Source organism: Rhinolophus ferrumequinum, chromosome 3 (assembly GCF_004115265.2).
Source record: "Rhinolophus ferrumequinum isolate MPI-CBG mRhiFer1 chromosome 3, mRhiFer1_v1.p, whole genome shotgun sequence".
NCBI lineage: Eukaryota > Metazoa > Chordata > Mammalia > Chiroptera > Rhinolophidae > Rhinolophus > Rhinolophus ferrumequinum.
This window is the reverse complement of record NC_046286.1, coordinates 23,942,708-23,962,763: the sequence shown is the minus strand read 5'-3', so window position 1 is coordinate 23,962,763 and position 20,056 is coordinate 23,942,708. Positions and strand designations below refer to the sequence as shown.

Sequence of the window (20,056 nt, the reverse complement as noted above, 5' to 3'; positions counted from 1 at the left end):
ATAGATGAGTACATAAACAAGTTTTAAAAAGCAAAGCAAAAGATAATGAAGGTCTATATTTTAAACTGAGAGCATACATATTTGTCTTCTTATAGTACCACTCAATTTTAACCTTGCTACTTACTCTGCACTCTAAGTTCCCCTTGCTCCAAAATGTTGGGAATTTAATTTTATCCATCCCAACATCAGCTGAAACAACTAGAGTCTGACTGACCCTTTTCCAAGTAAGAAATTACATACTGTTCGAAGATAGAGAGCTGGGATTCCGTGATTCCTTAAATTTGTTGGATATTTGCAAAAAAAAAAAATATATATATATCTGATAATCTAGATTATTATACTTAAAGAGATTCATTAACTTAAAAACCATAAAAAGGATAGTCAAATTAACCTCTATTTTTCTAGAATAAAAGATAAGGGACAGAACCAAGGTAAGACAGAAAAACAAAGTGAAACTATGAAAGGATTTTGAAAATTTACTTTTTTAAAACTATGAATTTTATGAATCCAAACTTTTCAGTGATATATAATTTAATAACTGCTTTTGATTTAAAGTTTTTCTACAAAATTTCCCATGTTTAATAAAGTTTAGACTATTCTGAGATTCTTTCATAGAAAAAGAAACTTGGAAAAGAAAGACCATGAAAGAAAAATTTAACCTTGAATGGTAAACTACTTCAAATTCATGTGACAGTAAAATGCAATCATATTATCACCTATGATTTCTTGAACTTCATTCTGATTCATAGCTGGTTTTACAGCTTTGTCCCTCGAAGTAGAGGATTTTGCACCCGTCAGGCTGTGTGTGGCCATGTATTCATTTGTGTAAAGTACTTGCATTAAATCATTAATAAACTTCTGAGGCTTGCTTTTGTTACAACGGGCAATCTGCCATTTTTCAATCTTGAACTAAAAAATAATAAATGAAATTGGAAAAAAAAAAGAAAGTAATATCTGGAGAAATATACTTTTAATTAAGACATGCCAGAACAAAAAAATCAACATACTTTAAAGTGAGGTATTATACTTTTAATATATATGTTACATTTCAGGTTAGAGTTAAATATTATCTTTGAGATAATTCCCCATATCTATGAAGTATTTGTTCCAGAGCACATACAAATTCTTGTCATGGAATCTGGATTTGGTACTTTAAGGATTAGTCCCCCCCCACTTCACTTCCTTCTAAGGGTGATAGGCAGAATAATGGTCCACTGAAGACATCCACATCCTACTTCCTGGAACTTGTGTATATGGTTGCCTTATATGGGAAAAACAACTTTGCAGGTGTAATTAAAATTAAGGATCTTGAGATGGGGAGATTTTCCTGGATTATGCACATGGGCCCAATCTAAACACAGGAGCCCTTAAATGCAGAACAGGGAGGCAGAAGAATGGGTCAGAAAAAAGAAACAGATAGAGTAGAGATTCGAAGAGTAAGAGGGATTTTGCTTGCATGGCTGGCTGTGAGGATGCTGGAGGCGGGCCTCAAGCCAGGGAATGTGGTTGCTTCAAAAAGCAGGAATGGCTTTCAAGCTTATAGTCAGCAAGAAAACGGGGACCTCAGTTCTACAACCACAAGCAACTGAATTCTACAACTCACATGAACAGGACACAGATTTTTCTATAGAACCTCCAGAAAGGTGTGCACCTGCCAACAGCTTGATGTTACCACACTTCTGATCTACAGAACTTGGAGAAAGTCCATTTGTGTTATTATAAATCACTATTTTTTTGGTAATCTATTATACAGCAAAAGGAAATTACACTAAGATTCAAATATTCTGAATGTTAGCTTTTTCGTAATGATTGCTCTTGAAGGCATCTTTTCCCAGGCTAATACCTGAGTCTAACAAAACGCTTGCCTTTTTAGCTTCTGTTTCTTGATTAAGAGAAATTGGAAAAGTAGAAAGAGAATTATGTCCAGTCAGCATGTAGATGCTGAAATTTACATTCTTTCAATGACATAATTTTACTTAAACACCCCTTAGCGCATCATTATCCTTCTGTCATTGGGCTAAGAATTTTCTAGTTTAAAAACTTCATCATTATCCACAATTTGACTAGTTTTTTAAACTGGATATTTGTTTCACAAATATTAATTCATTGTAAAAAAAAACCCACACCCAAATAAAACTGTTTAAAGCAATTGGAATGTTATGGTTGTGACCTAAAGTTACGTGAAGTTATCTGATGAAACAATGGTCATTTTGTACTCTTATTTTAATTTTTGTATTTAACCGTATCCCAGCAAAAGATAGGGCAGGTATTCCAACTGACCTGCTTATCATCACTATGATGCTCTTCTTCAGCTTTCAAGGAAATTGGTGAACTGGAATTAGAATCAGAATTACTGCACATTGAGGCAAATGATTCTGGTGAGGAGTTGTTTGTTGCTCTCCAGAGAGTGGATGCAGGTGTAGACATGGTTCCTCCACCCTTGAGGACCGCCTCCGCCATACCAACCAATTCTTCAAACTGGGTAACTGCCTGTGGTAATACTAGAATGGCAAAAAAAGGTAACACTTTAGAAATACTTTTAACAATGGGCATATGTATTTATTTTTATTGGGTAGATATGCATAGAAATACATGGAACAAATTGGTAACATTTGCTACCTTTGAAAAATAAACATGGTAAGAGGAGTGGTTGGAATATATTTACTTATTATTATTAAATAATTTGATAATTGCTTCATAATAAAAAATCAATTTTAAAACATTTGGTGCTTGCATTTAAACGTGTATACTTTACATCATAACTAAAAACAGTTTTAAAAAGTTGATTCTTTTTTCTAACTGCTAATAGTATTATCTGAAGGTATTTAATCTCTTCGTTGTAGACATTACTGATTCTATGATCAATCACCTTCCAGATACTTACATTAGGCCAGCTTAACTGATAAGATAAAATTAACCATTTCTCACATATTAAAATAAATTTTCTATGACCTTTGTGTGTTGTTTGCGAGGGAGTCAAATTTTATCAAATTAATAAAAAGTCATTGCCACAATTCAAACCTATGTTTTCACATATTGAAGGTAAATTTTAGTAGTCAACTGAATGTTCTCTTTGTTCCTTTTTTAAATGGAAACTTACACATTCAAAGGTTTCATGCCTCCATGTAAAATGGTCTTCTCTGGTGTTATATTTAGTTTGTTTCCTAAGGACAAATAACATTTTGTTGGAGTTGGAAGTCACCTTGAACCCTATCTACTGCAACTCCTCACTCTATGGTTGAGGGTACTGCCTACTGGGGGTGGGGAAAAAGACTCTGAAACTTTTTTTGTACTTATCTTAAGCATATTATTGAACTATAACTTTTAGTATAATACTTGATTTGAGAGCTGAAAAATCACATACATTGATGACATGTCCAAATCAATACATCTGGTACTATATTAGTAGAAAAAGAAGAAAATCTACTAAAGAAAATCTTATTTTATATTCTTTCAATTAATATTTATTAAGCATCTCTCATGTGCCAGACACTTATTCAATCAGTGATTATTTATTGAGCATTTAATAATATTAAGCACTTATCTAGCTTTTGCTCTGTGCCAGGCACTATTCTGGTGACTTTACTCATGTTCATTTATTTAATCCTTATTGTAAGTCTCTGAGATAAGTATAATCATCATCCCCGATTTACAGATGAGGACAATTAGGCAATGAAAGTTTAAATCACCCGTACAGGCTCGACTCAGTGAAAAGAGAGACAAAGATTCAAATTCAGACTGCCAATTTCATGCTATCAACTACAGTTGACCCTTGAACAACACGAGTTTGAATTACATGGGTCCACTTACATGAGGATTTTTTTCAATAAATATATTGGAACATGTTTTGGAGACTTGTTACAATTTGAAAAAACTCGAACCATGTAGCCTAGAAACATTCAGAAAAAAGTTAGGTATGTCATGAATGCATATAATACATGTAATATTCAAAATATGTGTTCATCGACTTTATGTTATCAGTAAGGCTCCCAGTCAATGGTAGGCTATTAGTAGTTAAGTTTTTGGGGGAGTCAAAAGTTATATGTTGATTTTTGACTGCATGGGGGGAGGGTCAGTACCCCTAAACCCTGCATTGTTCAAGGGTCAACTGTACTATATTATGCAGACTCTCAACATTTGCCAACCACTATGTTAGGTGCGAGGGATGAAACTGAGAGCAAAATCAGATGTGATTCTAGCTTTTTGGAACTGAGAGGGGGTGGGGGGCATTATTTACATCAGCATGCTGTATAGTAAGAATTTGGCCTGCTCAAAGTGAGGTCTCTATCCTAACCCTCCTGACCCCAAATTCCTAGAAAGTAATCTCTGAACCCTTGGAAATTTCCAAGGACAGGCGTGTCTTTCTTAGTCCTGGTGAGGCCCTCAGACCACACCTTATAGTTTATGCTAAGCTGTTGGGGTGGGAACAATCACACCCAATAGCCTTAGGGTAGAAGCTGGCCATAGCCAGAAAGCCAGAAAGATTTAGAGACTGAGTTCAACCACATAGGCAATCAATCAATCAATCAGTCAGTCAGTTACCTCTACATAATGAATCCTCACTAAAAACTTTGAACACCAGAGCTCAGGTGAGCTCCAGGAGAGAGAATATTCCATGCATATTGTCACACATAAATGCTAGGAGGGTAATGTATCCTGAGGACAGCAGAAGCTTCACATTTGGAAACTGCCCAGACTCTGCCCTATGTCTCTTCCACCTTTGGCTGGTTCTAATTTGTATTCTTTCCTGGTCATAAATGAACCATGAGTATAATAGATTTCAGTGCGTTGTGAGTGTCTTTAGTAAACTATTGAAACGGAGGATGGTTTTGGAAAACCCCTGAACTTGGGGTTGGCATCAGAAGTCTGAGGCAGATTTGGCAGTCTAGAGGACAGTGCAGTTTGGCTAACTCAAGGTCCATGCAAAGAAATGAAAAATTATAGTTGTAAAGTATGTAAAAAATAACATAACTGGAGCCACTTTCAAATGAGCGGGAGCCACCATCCTAGAGTCACCGCTTTGCACATCTTACTCCTCAAACTTGTGGAATGTTAAGACTGGAAAAAATAACCTTTGGACTGGCCTAAAGCAGTATAGATCCCGAACAACTGTTTGCAAAGATAACAAGAGAGCAGATTTTATCATCACCAGACTGAAAATAAAAAATATTCTTTAGAATTAGCATCACTATTTTAGCTTAATTGCATGTGTAAAATTTCCTTATTTCTATGCATGTAATTGTACCCATTCTCTTTTTCATAAACACCCTTTGCCTTCACTTTCCGATTGGAACACCATTTGGGTTTCTGCCTGAATCAGTGCTTCCTGAATAGCTGTGTTTTGGATCTTAAGTAAATGCTTGTTGTCTCTCACTTTGGTCTTTTATTTTTAGGTTAATAAGTGCCACAAAGGAAAGTGTAATGGGCTTGGCCCATCCTGGGGAGGGGAGAGGCATGGAAGGCTTCTTTGGGGAGGTCAGGACTGATCTGAGAGCTAAAGGCTGAGAAGGAATTAAATAGCTGGAGAGAAGAAGGAGGTCATCAGAGACATACTAGGAAACACAAGTTCTGTATTTGAGAAACTGCAGGAAGGCCAAAGCTAGAATGCAAAGAGAAAAGGGGAATTTGGTATAAAGTGACGCTTCAAGGCTATTTACTGCGTTTTCTAATAATGAAATTTGTACCTGTTCATTGGAATATATCCTTCTTGTCATTTCTATCTTTGTATCTGTCTATACGCATGTATTTTCTTTTACACAATTAAGACCATACTGTATATAAAGCATTGTATTATGGTTCTGTTTTCCAATTAGCACTGTCTGTAAGGTGAATATTTTTCCTGTTTTATCAAATCTTCTTGGAAAATATGAGTTTTGAGGTCTAATTTACACATCGTCCAAGGCAAGATCTTACACGAAGTCTTAGTGGAACTTAAGTAGGTAAAGGGAAATGAGTCTGACAAAAGGATACACTTGGTTAATGCACACTCATGAAAATATAGAACATTTCCATCCTGTCAGAAAATGGCCTCATGTCCCTTCTAACTCAGTCCCTGGACTTGCTTCAGAGACAACCACTGATCTGACATCTTTCTTTACCAGAGGTAAATTTTACCTGTTCTTGAATTCCATGTAAATGGATTCAAACAGTATACATTCTCCTCTTTTTGTCTGACTTTTTTTTTCCTCTGCGTAATGTTTTGAGATTCATTCATGCTGCTCAGTTATTCATTTTTAGTTTTTGTTGTTGACTAATATTCAATTATATGTCTACTCCACAATGAATGTGCCCATTCACCTGTTGATGGGTTATTTGCCACTTGAAAACATGACTTTAATGGTTCCCTAACATTCCAAGGTATGGATATTGTATAATTTACTTAAATGTTTTTTATTAAAAAATCTTTTTGGAATTTAGTTTGCTTCCAATTTTTCTTTATTACAAACAAAACTCTGATGAACTGCTTAACCCATATGTCTTCATATGTATCTCTGATCACCTCAATGCTATAAATTCCTGAAAGGATAATAATAGGGTCACAGAAATAAATGTTTTCAAGACTCGATATTGCTGAATTACTCTCCGGAATGATTCTTCCAACTTACACTCCCACCAGCAACGTAAGAAATGGGCTATTTCACTGTACTCTCAATAACAGGTATTAATCACTAACAACAATCTTCACTATTTTGATAGGTTAAAATCTTGGTACAATTTAAATTGCAATTATTTGATTATTGTGAAGTTAAATATATATTTATTTGTTTATGATTATTTGAACTTCCATGAATTATGTATTGGACCATGGAATATTAGTACTTTTTCTATTTTATAAGAACTTAAAAGATTTTTGTAAAGTGCTTATAAGAATGGCTAGTGCATTATAGACACAATATGTTAGCTATTATTAACTCCCTTACATATTAAGCATTCTAACCTTTTATTTGTTACAAGTTGCAAGTATTTTTCTTAGAGTGTTAATTTTAAACCTTAATGTTAAGGTTTCTTTTTGAAGCACACCACATGCATTTTTAGTTTTAGGTAAAGTAGCAGTCTTTTCTTTAGTATATTACCCATTTATTTTATGTGCAAAAAGTCATTCATCATTCAGATCAGTTAACTATTTCCCCATATAGTTTGTATAGTTTAAACATCTTTTTACAGTAAGTGTTTCCCCCCAGAGATATATGTTGAACTTCTAATGAAAAAGTTTAAACACAAAAATAGTAAACACTCATATGCCCATCCGCCAGTTCCAACTCACAGCCATCTTGTTGCATCTATACTCCTATCCACTTCCTCCCCACCCTTACGATTACTTGAACCAAATGACAGGCATTATCTCATTTCATTTATAACTACTTCCATATGTATCTCTAAAAGGTAAGAAATTTTAAAAGTATAACTGAAACACCATTGTCACAGCCAGAAATACTTAACAATAGCTCCTTAATAACATTAAAAACACCTAGTAAATGTTCGAATTTCTCCAAATGTCTGATTTTGTTAAAGTCGGAATCAGGATTCAAATAAGGTCCGTACATTACAATTGGTTGTTGTCTCTCATCTAAACTGTAAGTTTCCTCTCCCTCTCCTAGTTTTTCCTTGCAATTTATTAGTTGAAGAAACTGGCTCATTTGTCCTGCAGGTTTCCCATGGCCTGAGATTACACCCCTTAAGTGGTGTTTAACATATTCTCAGGTTCCCTGTATTAGTTGTAAACTAGTAGTTAGGTGTAAAGGCTTGATCAGATTTAGGTAGTGTTTTGACCTCCACTAGGTGGCATTTAATGCATGGTTACTTTTGTGTGATATTAGCAATCACTGATGATCACTGCTTTGATTCATTATGCCATACAGGGTTGCACAATGGTATTACATGGCCATATCTAGGTGCTAGGAGTGTTCTTCGCTACGGGTTCTTGTTTGTAGGCTTAATTAGTGAATATTAGAAAACATTTATTATTAATTTTTAAAGATAAAATTCATCATGTGTTTAAACAGGTGTTTTCCATTTCAATTCAGAACACAGAGTTTCCATTTAAACTATAGTGATGTTTTTGGTATGCCACATGGGGTGAAATGAGAACCTAACTTGAACTGGCCATCTCCCCCCACCCCCCCGGGGATTATTGAATAAGTCATCCTTTTACTAACTGACTTGCAGGACTTGCTACGTAAATTACCAGGCCCATTGCTAAATGAAAATGCAGGACTTCTTGTCCAAAATGTCTTACGAGTTTTAATATGGTAGCAGCAGAGCCGTTAACCACTTTGTCGGGTCTTCCTAAGAGCAGGGTCCTGTGTAACTGCACAAGTGACACACCACGAAGCTGGCCCTGATGACTTGTGATAGCGAACACCATAACAGCAAAACTTATATAGCATTTGCTATCACTAGGCTCTGTTCTGAATGCTTTACCCAGGTAATTACTTTTATTATTTCCATTTTTGAGATGAGGAAACTGAGGCACCGAATGGTTAAACAACTTGCACAAGATTACACAGCTAGTAGGTGGTAGAGGCAGGGTTTGAATTTTTAGAACTTCATATGATTTAATGTTGACAAGTTATGTCCTCATATTCTTTTTCAAATTGTTCTTAATTGATTTGGCCTATTTATTTTTCGGGTTAAGTTTAGACTAATTATTGTCAAATTACAACAAACAAACAAACGAACAAAACAATCATTGGTATTTTGATTGGGATTCCATTCAAACTATTAGTTATTTTGGGATGTGAAATGTCTCTCCATTTATTTAGGTTTGTATATTTCTCTGCTCAGTTTTCAATTTTTCTACCTAGAACCCACACAATTTTTGTTAGCATAATTACTAGATATTGTAGAGTTTGTAATTACTATGACTCGATTCTTTTTTTCTTTCTTTGAGGAATGTAACTAGCAATTTTTGATCTACGTGTAAGGAAATTACTGATTTAAAAAAATGGCAGCTAGCAGATTTGGAGCATCTATTATGCACCGAGCATTTGTTATTTTTAAAATAAAATAAGACTTATAATGAAAAACAGTAGTCCTTTGCCTTATCACTAACGCCCTTGATTATCACTCCTAGAGGCTACCACTTCCAATCCATTTAACTGTTTCTTCTGCTAGTTACCGTTCTAGTCTTAAATAATAATATACACATACAGCTATAGAGGGTGCCAAAAAATGTATACACATTTTAAGAAAGGAAAAAAACTGTATTAAAATTACGCTGTTGGTAACCATTTTGAGCACCTTTTGTAATTGCTTAAGTCAAACGTGTCTTGTATTCATCTTTTGTTATCGATATATATTGAGTATTACAATTTTAATACAGTTTTTTCGTTTCTTAAAATTTTTAAGGCACCCTCTGGATTTATTGAGTTTTTCAGATTCATATACTTATTTATTGATGTTCAACTATGTAATGTAACTATGTAGATCCTTTTATTCTTTCTCCCCAGCCACACAGGCACACACACATAGTACTCAAATGAAAACATATGCACAATCTTCTCCTTTTTCTGTCATCCCAGTATAGTGGTAACACAAATGTTAGTTCAATAAATATGGTGTTTACATTATTTTAGTGATGTAAATATTATTCACAATTCCTTTCCTTTAAAATTCAAAGAGAATAAAAGGGGAAAAATTGAACACGTTGTGTAGAGTCAAGTCATTTAAGTAGTTTTCCTACAAACGGAAGGAGAGAAATAGGGTGGAAGTCTTCGGAGAAACAAATGGTTTGAAAGAGGTTTTTGTTTTTTAATGGGAGAAAGAATAGTACGTCTGATGCTAATGGAAATGATTCATTAGAGAAGAAAAACTTGATGGTGCAGGAGAGAGGAGCAAGAATCATTGGAGCTATGTTCTAGATTAGATGGGATGGGATCTGGTGCATAGATGGAGTTATTGCCTTTGGCTGGACAAGAGAGTATGTCATTTGTGAGAGACAGGAGAGAAAGTGGAACATATAAACACAGGTGTAGGGAGATGACAGTCTCTTTATATCCTCCAATTTCTCAATGAAGTAGAAGTGAAGCCATCAAGTGAGAGTGACCATAAGGGAGGAGGTGTGGGAAGTTGGCTGGAGAGGGGAAAATTAATTGGTAATCCAGGAGTTTAGGAAGAGAAAAAACTGGTCACAGCAAGTGATTCTTTTCATATACTATTGAAACTGATTGGCTACTCTTTCATTTAGATTTTTTTCACGTATATTTATAAAAAAAAATTGGTCTATAAATTCTTTTGGGGGGATGATATGTTAAATGCTGTCAATAAAAACAGACAATAACAATAACTACCATTACTGAGCACCTATCATGTACCAGGCACTGGTAATTTGTTTCATTTATCTCGTTCAATCCTCATAACAACAAAGAAATGATATATTGCCCCCATTTTACAGATAAGAAAATTGAAGCTGGGGCTGAGGGCACAACATTTTATTGTGCCCTCATGGTCAAAGTTGTATAACTAGCTAATAAGCAGAGTGGGATTCAAAGCGAGGTCTGTAAGTCCAAAATCAGTACTTTTAACCAGCAATTTATGTTAACTTTATAAACTAGCTTTTCAGCTTATTCTAAATTCTGGAACAGATTATATAAAAATGAGAATTATCTGGTTTTTTAAAAAACTCACAAAAACCTCACGGGAGAAAGCCATCAGTTATAAAAAGGCAATATTTAAAGTTGAAAAAATAAAGAGATAATAGCTTGTTATAAACATCTTATTTCCATTCACATGCAGCTGTTTCTACTTACAGTTATGAAGTCTTCAATTTAACAAATAGTCCAAGAAAAGCATGTAAACCATTACTCTGTCAGCCTCGCTCAACATCATGTTCCATCTGTCTCCTATCGTTTCTGCCTCGAGAAATATCAGAACTGTCCTGTGTATTTCCATCACCATTGCCCTAGGCTGCCATCATGTTAAGCATGGATGACTGCAGTACCTTTCGAGTTCTTCCTCACTTCCTTTCTTGTGTTACTTGTACTCATTCTGCACACACCAGCTAGAGCGATTTATTTCAAAGTGTTCTGCGTATTTGCGAATGCTGCCCAACTTAGGGTATAATTGCCAAATATAGAGCTGTATAAAATAGTGCAGGGTGCTTAACTACAAGTAGGAAACATTATTTTTGAAAAGTAAACACTTTAAACAATATAGAATCCTACAAAAAGGCATTATGCCAAGTGGTTTTTAATTTGCTTAGGCTGAACTTTCTCCTTTATAAGTCTTCAGTAAAATGATTGTTTTCCCAAACCACTCTTCCTAACCTCAAAATTAAAATTTAATATATGGAATCTTTAATTCTATTGGGTCTATAATGGATTAGAACAGGCCCCATTTTCTAGTGCTTTCCTTAGCAGAGGGGATTGAGATAAGTGTATCATGAACACCTTAACATATTTGTTTTGTTTTACTAAACTTTTTTCTCCTGGGCCTACCAGTGAGTGGTCTATATTAAATGCTCAATAAATGTCCATTAAACATTGTTAAATGAATACAACATTTGGTATTTTGTAGGGAGATCTAAAATTTTCTATGCAATAAAGTAGAGGCTTCAATAGAGTGTTTCTGTATTAAATTATGTAATCATAGATTTTCTTAAAATGTGACCTTTGATTTTTTTTTCTCTAAGGTCCTGATTTCCTTTTTCATACAGCTGATTTGCAATACTTTTCACTCATTATGTATTTTCCCTTTCATCTGAAAATGTCAATTTTCTCAAAGTTTACCTTGAAGCATGACCAAAGACTGCCGAAGTCGGCTGTTTTCTTTCCGGGTGTTCGTTAGTTTTTGTTTCAGGCTTTTTATTTTCGTGCACAATTCCTCCTTAGACAATTCTTCTAAAGGCTGTTCATCCTCGCTGGAGCTCTCACCAGGCAGAAAGGCATTTCCCGAATAGGGGTCTCTCTAGAACATAAGGCGTGCACAACAAGAAAAGCTTCAAAGTGACTTTCATGCTTTATTCCATGTTCTGTATGCTGAAGGGATGTAACCAGACCTACGAATTCCTGTTCTCTCACGCACTTCCTCTCCAGGAGAGGAGCTGGGCCCTAACTAGTGATGTAGCTTCAGCTTTGTCTTCCACTATCCTGGGGAACTTGGAATAAGGGAAGAACATCAAGGTTTCATACACGTGTTTTACGAAAAGTAGAAATCAGGATTCGACTTTCTGCCTAACTTCAGTGAGAAACACAAAGTAGAAAAAGAGCGTAACAGAGTAGAATTAGCGAGACTACCATTCAGAGCTCTGTAACTCGTCCCACCCTCCATTTCTCCCTCGTTCCTCATTCACAGCCTGTCTATTGAGATGACACCGATGCCATGAGGTCAATTTTGGTTTTTTTTTTGCATCAGAGAAAGGAGACAGAAGATTCACCTAGAACAATAGTTTCAAAAATAGTTTTTAAGGTCAGTAGCAAGACAATAATCTGAAAACACATGCATTTGAGTTGTAAAACTCAGGTTGTGTTGAGGCAGAAAAGAAATTTCTCAAATTACCAAGCTGATCTTTATATATCTATATCTATACATAGATATAGATATTGATCAGCTTTATATATACATATATATAAAGTATCTTTAGTTGCACTCTTGTGGCTGCCTCGATGTCCTGAATTGATTCAAAATGTTTTCCTTTCATGGTCATTTTGACGTTGGGGAAGAGCCAGAAATCGAGTGGCGCCAAAGCTGGTGAATAAGGTGAATGAGGACACACTGTAATGTTTTTATTTGACAGAAATTGCTGAAGTGATGTGTGACACATAACATTGTCATGATGGAGGACGAAATAAGATACTCATGAAAGAGGACTTCCAGAACTGCTTCAGAAAGTAGCAAGTATGATGGGATAAGTGTTTGAAATGAAGGGGAGTATTTTGAGGGGGATTAATGGCCATGTGTCTTTTACTGTAATACATTTTTTAAAATTGAAACATTCACTGTATTTTTTTTTTAATCACACCTCATGTATCTCCAAACCTGGAAAATGGGAGCACAGAGTGGAATTTATAAAGTGCCAAACCCCAGAAGTTTTGAGTATAAAGTTTTTAAAAAAGAGCTTTAGAGTAGAAGAGATAAAGGCATGACCTAAAGAAAGTTCCTGCCGCACAGGAAGGGAAAAGTCAGGCTGGTGCCAGGGGGAGGAGCCTGGGGAATCAGGAACTGGAGTGATAGGACATCCGATTCAAGCATCTTTGATCTTCCTGCCCTCGCCCCTTGGGGGGAATGGAGAAGGATCACAGGGGTAGGGGTATATGATAGAAACATCCAGATAAATAAGGGGCAATTCCAGAGCAGTGGGGCTGCCTCCTTGCTTTTCAGTCCATTACAAACTCCCTAAAGAGGCCCCGTGTCCAGCATAATATCAGGGCATCTTGGAGCCTCTCTGGGCCATAGATTAGAAATGGCCCAAATCAGTGTCTGGACCAATGAACCAGAGATAGCATCCAGACTACACAGAGATTATGCAGAGCACCTCGAGAATCCAAGCAGTCCCTGCACCCTGGTGAGGAAGTAGATAAGTGCTGGCGAAACTGGTGAAGCAGAAATAGTATGTTGACAGAGAGGCCACAGGATGCCAGAACCTTATGTGAGATGGCAGTTGGTGCCAGGATGGCAAACTTCAGCAGTTGGTGCCAATAGAACTCCCAAAAGACCTGGAAGGATTGGCTGTACCTCAATAGTAACACTACTAGACACCTACAAAGCAGGCAGAAAGGTTAGAACCTGGGCAGAAGACCAGCTATCCCTCCCCAAATGCTGGGATGATATGTAAGACTCCGGAAGACTTGAATCATTTCCAAGGGGAAAAAAACAAAAAGAAAGTGGAGGAAGATAAGAATCTAGCCTCCATTAAGGCTTAAATCCTGAAGTGATTGAAATTATACTAATAGCTCAAAAGGACTTTTAAAAAGTACAACACTCTGGCATTCACTTGAATGGACAAGTTTAAGCTTTTTTCCCCCTTTCTTATCGAGCAGGGATGGAGAACTGAAAGCCAGGTAAGGTCAGTTATAGAAAATACAATTATAATTTTGAATGATTTGTAATGAATATATTTAACATCACTCCTTATTTTATAAATATACAAATATATGTTTCATATATTCACAATTAGATATATGTGTGTAGGTGACATATATATACATAATGGTAATGAAAATGACTATTATCATATGTGGGCAAGTAGGTAATGTACTGACACTAGATATATAAACCCTATAGAAAAAAATAATGGATTTGATTAAATAGAAATGAAGGATTTTATTTTAAGCTGAAGAATGCCTATTGAGACCATCGTTCTATAGCAAGTACAGTAAGTCCTCACTTAACATTGTCAGTAAGTTCTGCAACTTTAAGCAAAATAACATATAACCAAACCAATTTTACCATAGGCTAATTGATAGAAACAAGAGTTGAGTTCCTATGGCATCTCATCAACATTATAATGAAATGATGCTGGACGAAATGATGTTATTAGGGGACCCGCTGTAATTTTAAAAAATTAGAATGTATGGTCTGGTTCTTACCAGTTTTCACAAGTTCCTTTAAGAAAGAAATGAAATAAAGCAAAAGCTAATCCATTTGTAAGCATCAGTGGAAGACAAAGTTAATAGACAATATCAGATTGAAAGAAGACATTTTTACAATCTAAAACCACAAGAGACTAATTTCTAATAGCTTTTTAGCTGGGCAGGTAGCTGTCAGCCAGATTACATTTCCCAGACTCCTGTGCAGCAGCTTAGTGCAGCTATGTGACTAAATTACCGCTATAAAATATGAATAGAAGCCATGTATACCACTACTGCTTCATGACCTTAAAAGGAACGCGGATACCTTCTCCTCTTGTATTCTCCTTTTTCTGTTGGTAGAGAGGAAGGCATGGTGGTGGCAGCTGGAGCGGTCACCTTAGACCCAGAGATACAGGCTGTGTGTGGAGGAAGGCAATCAACAGGATTAGAGGGATCCTTAACATCATGGAGCTGCCATAGCAACCCTTGGCTGCTTTTCCTATTATGTGTGAGGGAAATGAACTTCTATCTTCTTTGAGCACTGTTACATTTGGGTCTTTGTTACGGACTTTGCAACATCCATGATAACTAATCCAGATTTTCATACCTAGAAGTAGGACACCCCAAACCTGACACATGTTAGAATTACTTAGAGGTCAGATTGTGGGCAATCGGAGCACAGGTATAACATGCTGGAAAGTTGTTGACTCTTGTTAGACCCTGGTGACATATTTGGTAAAACTGTCACCTGGGATACCTTGGAAGGCAGACCATGTGCTTACTGAGTCTGGGAAAAGAAAGAATGTTGGTGTGTATCAGTGACTTCTTGTTGCTGATGGTCAGTTTGCAGAGATGGAAGGTGTTCTCCTTCCATCTGCATTTAGAATGCAGCCTGCCATCTAAATTGACTGCGAGTCCAGTAATGTTAAATCTTCAAAGTTTGAAAAAGCCAATTACTTCTATACCTAAATAGCTGGACCTAAGACTGTTACCTCAAGGCTTTCTCAAGACCTTCTCTTTAAGTGTTCTCTGCTAGACATTGAGATCCATCCCATGGGAAGTATCAGATGCAGTGTGTTACCTTCAAGCTTTTTGTTTCATTTGGCCTTTAGTTAACTTTCATACGTTGGAGAGAGAAGAGGCTAAGCATAGATGTCATAACAAGAGGAGAGTTTCAGGCTTATTTTTGACCCAATAAGATCTCTGGCTGTAGTTCCTTGCAATGAAACCAAAGTGAAATAGTTTGGAAAACTATTAACTTTTGAGAAAAAAATAAATTGCTAAAGAAATCATAACACTAGCCTGCAAGAGCATGTGACTATTTTACTCTTCAAGGAACCAAGGGCCCCCCCAGATGTGCATGAGCAAACTGAAACAAGATATCATTTTCCCTCATCAATTACCAAAAATATGAAATATAGATATAAATACTAAGTGCAAATATAGGAACCCCTCATGCTGGGCTGCTGGGCATTGTAGACTGATGTGGACATTTTGGAAATCAATTTAATAGTGATAAAATGAACTAGAAATAAACATATAACTTATAAGCCATAAATTACCCTCCTGCATATTTATTCCCGAGAAATTCTCACACTGTTAAAAGAACATGTATGATGATATTTATTTTGTCACTGTTCGTAGAAGTAAGATGTTGGAGGAAATCTAGGTGTTCATCCTCGGAGGATAGGATAAGTAAAATATGGTGCTATGTAGTAGTTAGACACAATGGGTCAACTGTATAATAGCAATACAGATGCATGTTACAAACAGTGTTGATTGAAAAATCAGAAACAGATTGAGGTGTATATTATAATACTATTAACTGATGTACCAAATGATGTATCCATAAGGTTGTACAGTGCAGCATGACTTGTAAAACGAAAAAAGATTGGAAACAAGCCATATCCATCATAGGGGACTGGTTAAATAAAGAATGGTACATACACACAGCAGAATAATATGTAGCTGTAAAAAAGATAAAGTTCTTTATATACTAGTGGAAAGATCTTTAAAATATATTAAGTGAAAAAGAAAGTACAAAGCAGCATATTTTGTAAGTTACTTTTTGTGCAAAATAGAGGATACAAATACCTATATTGATATTTGCCTTATTTGAACAAAGAAACAATGGAAGGATAAACAAAAAAGCAATAAATGTGGTTACTTGTAGTAGGGGGTTAGGAGGTGGGAACAGGGTGGAAGGGAGACAGGGATGTGAAAGAGACTTTCCACTGTTCACATTTAATGCATGTATATATTAATATATTAATATATGTATATATTAATATTTCTGTTTACATTTAACATATGTATATATACATATACTACTAATTACTAATTATGTTCTTTTACTAATATGTTCTTATTTTATTACTCAAAAAGCTTCATTTTTTTTGTTATTTAGCTTTCTGATTCTGTGCTTGTGCCTTTAACGATTTCACAATGATTTTCTGCTCCTCAATGAGAAGAGCACACTTGATCCTGCCATGGACATATTTCACACGCATGGAATCACCATAGGTGCAGCTGACACAATTTTTCATTTTAGATAACCTCATAAGAATTTAGATCTCACAGCATTAACCTCTTATAGTTGGCCTGGGCACATGTTACATGTAAATTTCAGTGCTTCCCAACCTGCTTGGTGTAAAGGTAAATAATTCTATTACCAGGGATTCAGGATAGCCTAGCTTTGTTGGAGGTTGTATTATAGGATAGCTTATGATGGTGTGTCAAGTGCTGGACCGTTCTGAAGACCTCAAGACATTATTCCAGGAAGACTAAAAATATTTTAAACCATGAAAATTAATAGTATATATTTTAAAAATTAAATAAGCATACATGAACATAAAACACTACAAGTATTATGGAGACATACACAAGTACATGTATTACAAAGATACACAGAGAAAAAGGTACAGAGTAAACACATCGATAGGTCGTCCAAAGAGTAGGAGGAGAATGAGAGTGGGGAATTCAGATCAAAAAGGAATCAATGTATAAATAAAAATAGGAAAGAAGCTATGACTAAACCAGTGATGAAGATGGGCCACAAAATGGAGTAAACAAACAAACAAACAAAAAAGAAAACAGAAGAGGCTTTCCAATTTCTCCAGTATTTTTTGAGAGGAAAAAAAATACTATCTGACAGTTTACTGATCTTTAATTTCCCAGAATATCAAGGAAAGTTTGAACAATGGCATAATTGGCCATTCTTAAATAGAAGCAGGTAAAATGTATTTTGAGTATGTTCTAATTCAACTTGTTCAACATTAGAAAGAGAACATGCAATTTTATTCCCTCGGTTGAATAAAGAACGAAAGGGAAAAATAAATTAGTAAAATAGGTGAAAGTACTAATAAATCGTGAGAAGAATTATGAAATTATGGTGGAGCTAGATAATCAAATTGTATCAGAACACCAACCTGTCCTTTATCCACGTCACTATTTGCATTCTCTGAGTCCATTGTCTCCGTCCTTTTCCTCTTTCCTTTTCTAAGAGCTTGGGGATTGGTAACTTCATCTGTTTGCAAGATCGTCTGCATTTTATCAATTAGTTATCAAAAGTTTTCAGAAATTGTAGGAGGGAATGTCCATGTAGATGATGCTATTCTGGATGTGGCCCCAAATTTAATGTTTTTCCTTAAAAACAAAAAGAAACAGAGGACATGTAATATATTTACAGTTGTAAATATGTCTTGTATGTATGTCTCATAATGGCACTAGCCGCTGGAGTAAACTACTTTTACTAAATGCTTCCTGTCATTCTTTCTTCCACTGACCAATTTCGTATACATTTTCATGTGAATCAAACCTTTTTCACTTTCATCATCACCATCATTGCGACATCATATTTCCATGATATGATATGCAGTGAGTTGTCACTTATAAAATTAGTATAAAATTTTTTCATATTTACAAGTTTTTCTTGTCAATCAGTTATGAGTAGTCTAAAATCAAAGTAGAAACATAAATGTATCCAAACAGTATTTCAGAAGACTGACATTCTATATCTTTAGGAAAAAGACATTAATAGTATCAGCAGATTTTATCAGGACCAAAATATTCCAAGGGAGAGCAATAAGAATTACTCAGAAGTTTGTTTCATTTATTTTTTTCTGAAAACTCTGAAGTTCTGAGACAGAAGGTTTCTGTGGTATAAACTTAAAACTTGTACCATAAAGAATGGAGAAAAAAATCTCAAAGGCAATAACACTTTTCATAAAAATTTTAAGGGATAATCATTTTTCAAAACCTGATAAAGCAGATGATAGTTCTTAGGTCGAATAGGGTTGAAATTACTAAATTTAACTTTTGCTACAGATGATACAGCACATTTGGTCTTAGCATCCTTATTACTTGCATATATTGGTTTGTGTTCATGGAAATATATTTAATTATAAATAATAAAACTTTTAACTATAGAAGGGACTGAGCTTAAAGGGACCTCAAGAAATACAGGGACTGTTGAGCAGAAAGTAACATGTGCTCCTTACCAAATTACACTAAGCAATTCTTGTAGACAATATCGTTCTTTTATCTACTTTAAGAGAAATGCATTATTCTCTACCACAAGCATAAAATAATATTTGAGATAATAAATATCATATCATTAGTCTATTAACCCAGAGCAAGGTCAACAAATATTTTCTGTAAAGGGTCAAGTAATAAATATTTTAGGCTTTACAGGCCAAGATATAAAATCAAGGATATTATGTAGGTACTTATATAGCAAAAAAAAAAAAAATAAATTTTCACAACATTTTCTTCAGCTGCTGCAATCAAACAGGCTTTAATTAACTCTCTATCGATAGACGGCATTCCTTGCTTGGTGAACAAATGAACCGCTGAGGAACTTATTTTGGTTGCAGACTTATTTTTATTTTTGTGAAGAAATTCTGCTGTGATGGTATACTTCATTTAAAATTTTCTAATTTTTCTGACTGTTGCTGTATGGTAAGTTGGAAATATTGTAATGAGTGCTTAGTTTGGTAATGTTGACATATATCATGTTCTTTTAGCTATGGTGTCACTGTATAACTAACAATGCTTTGTCATGTAATTTGATAACAAAATAATCCATACTTCACTCAGCTTTAAAGCACTAAGTCCAGTTTTCTTTTTTTATCTTGTTTTGACGTGATTACCATGCACTGGTAAAAAAAATAATAAAATGCTATGCTATGACAATATGCATGACACTAAAACACTGTCAGGTTATTATAACTGCATCACTGTGGTTTGTGGTACCCTGAGCAGTAATATGTAGTGATGAGACTGCCCCATATGGTCTCTGTCACAACTATTCAAATCTGTCCTCATAGCATGAACACAACCCCAGGCAATATGTAAACACATAAGTGTGGATGTGTTCCAATAAATCTTTATTTATGGACACTGAAACTTGAATTTTATGTAACTTTCACATATGTTGTTCTTATATTGATTTTTTTCCCAACTATTTAAAACTGTAAAAACCATGATCAGTTTACAGGCTATGCAAAAACAGGTGGCGGGCAGATGAGCAATAGTTTGCTGAACCCTGA

At 35.2% G+C, this 20,056-nt stretch overlaps 1 protein-coding gene across 2 annotated transcripts in view; it reads right to left on the bottom strand.

Moving 5' to 3' along the window:
* The window catches only part of BEND6 (BEN domain containing 6), a 49,209-nt gene that overhangs the window by 15,918 nt on the left and 13,235 nt on the right, over positions 1-20,056 (bottom strand). For both annotated transcript variants that reach the window (XM_033103690.1, XM_033103689.1), the window contains exons 3-6: positions 17,936-18,152; positions 11,727-11,904; positions 2,281-2,501; positions 717-909 (exon numbers count right to left, since the gene is read on the bottom strand). In XM_033103690.1, the coding sequence (XP_032959581.1) occupies positions 717-909; positions 2,281-2,501; positions 11,727-11,904; positions 17,936-18,055 (712 nt within the window). In that variant the 5' untranslated portion in view covers positions 18,056-18,152. The remainder of the gene's footprint in view (positions 1-716; positions 910-2,280; positions 2,502-11,726; positions 11,905-17,935; positions 18,153-20,056) is intronic.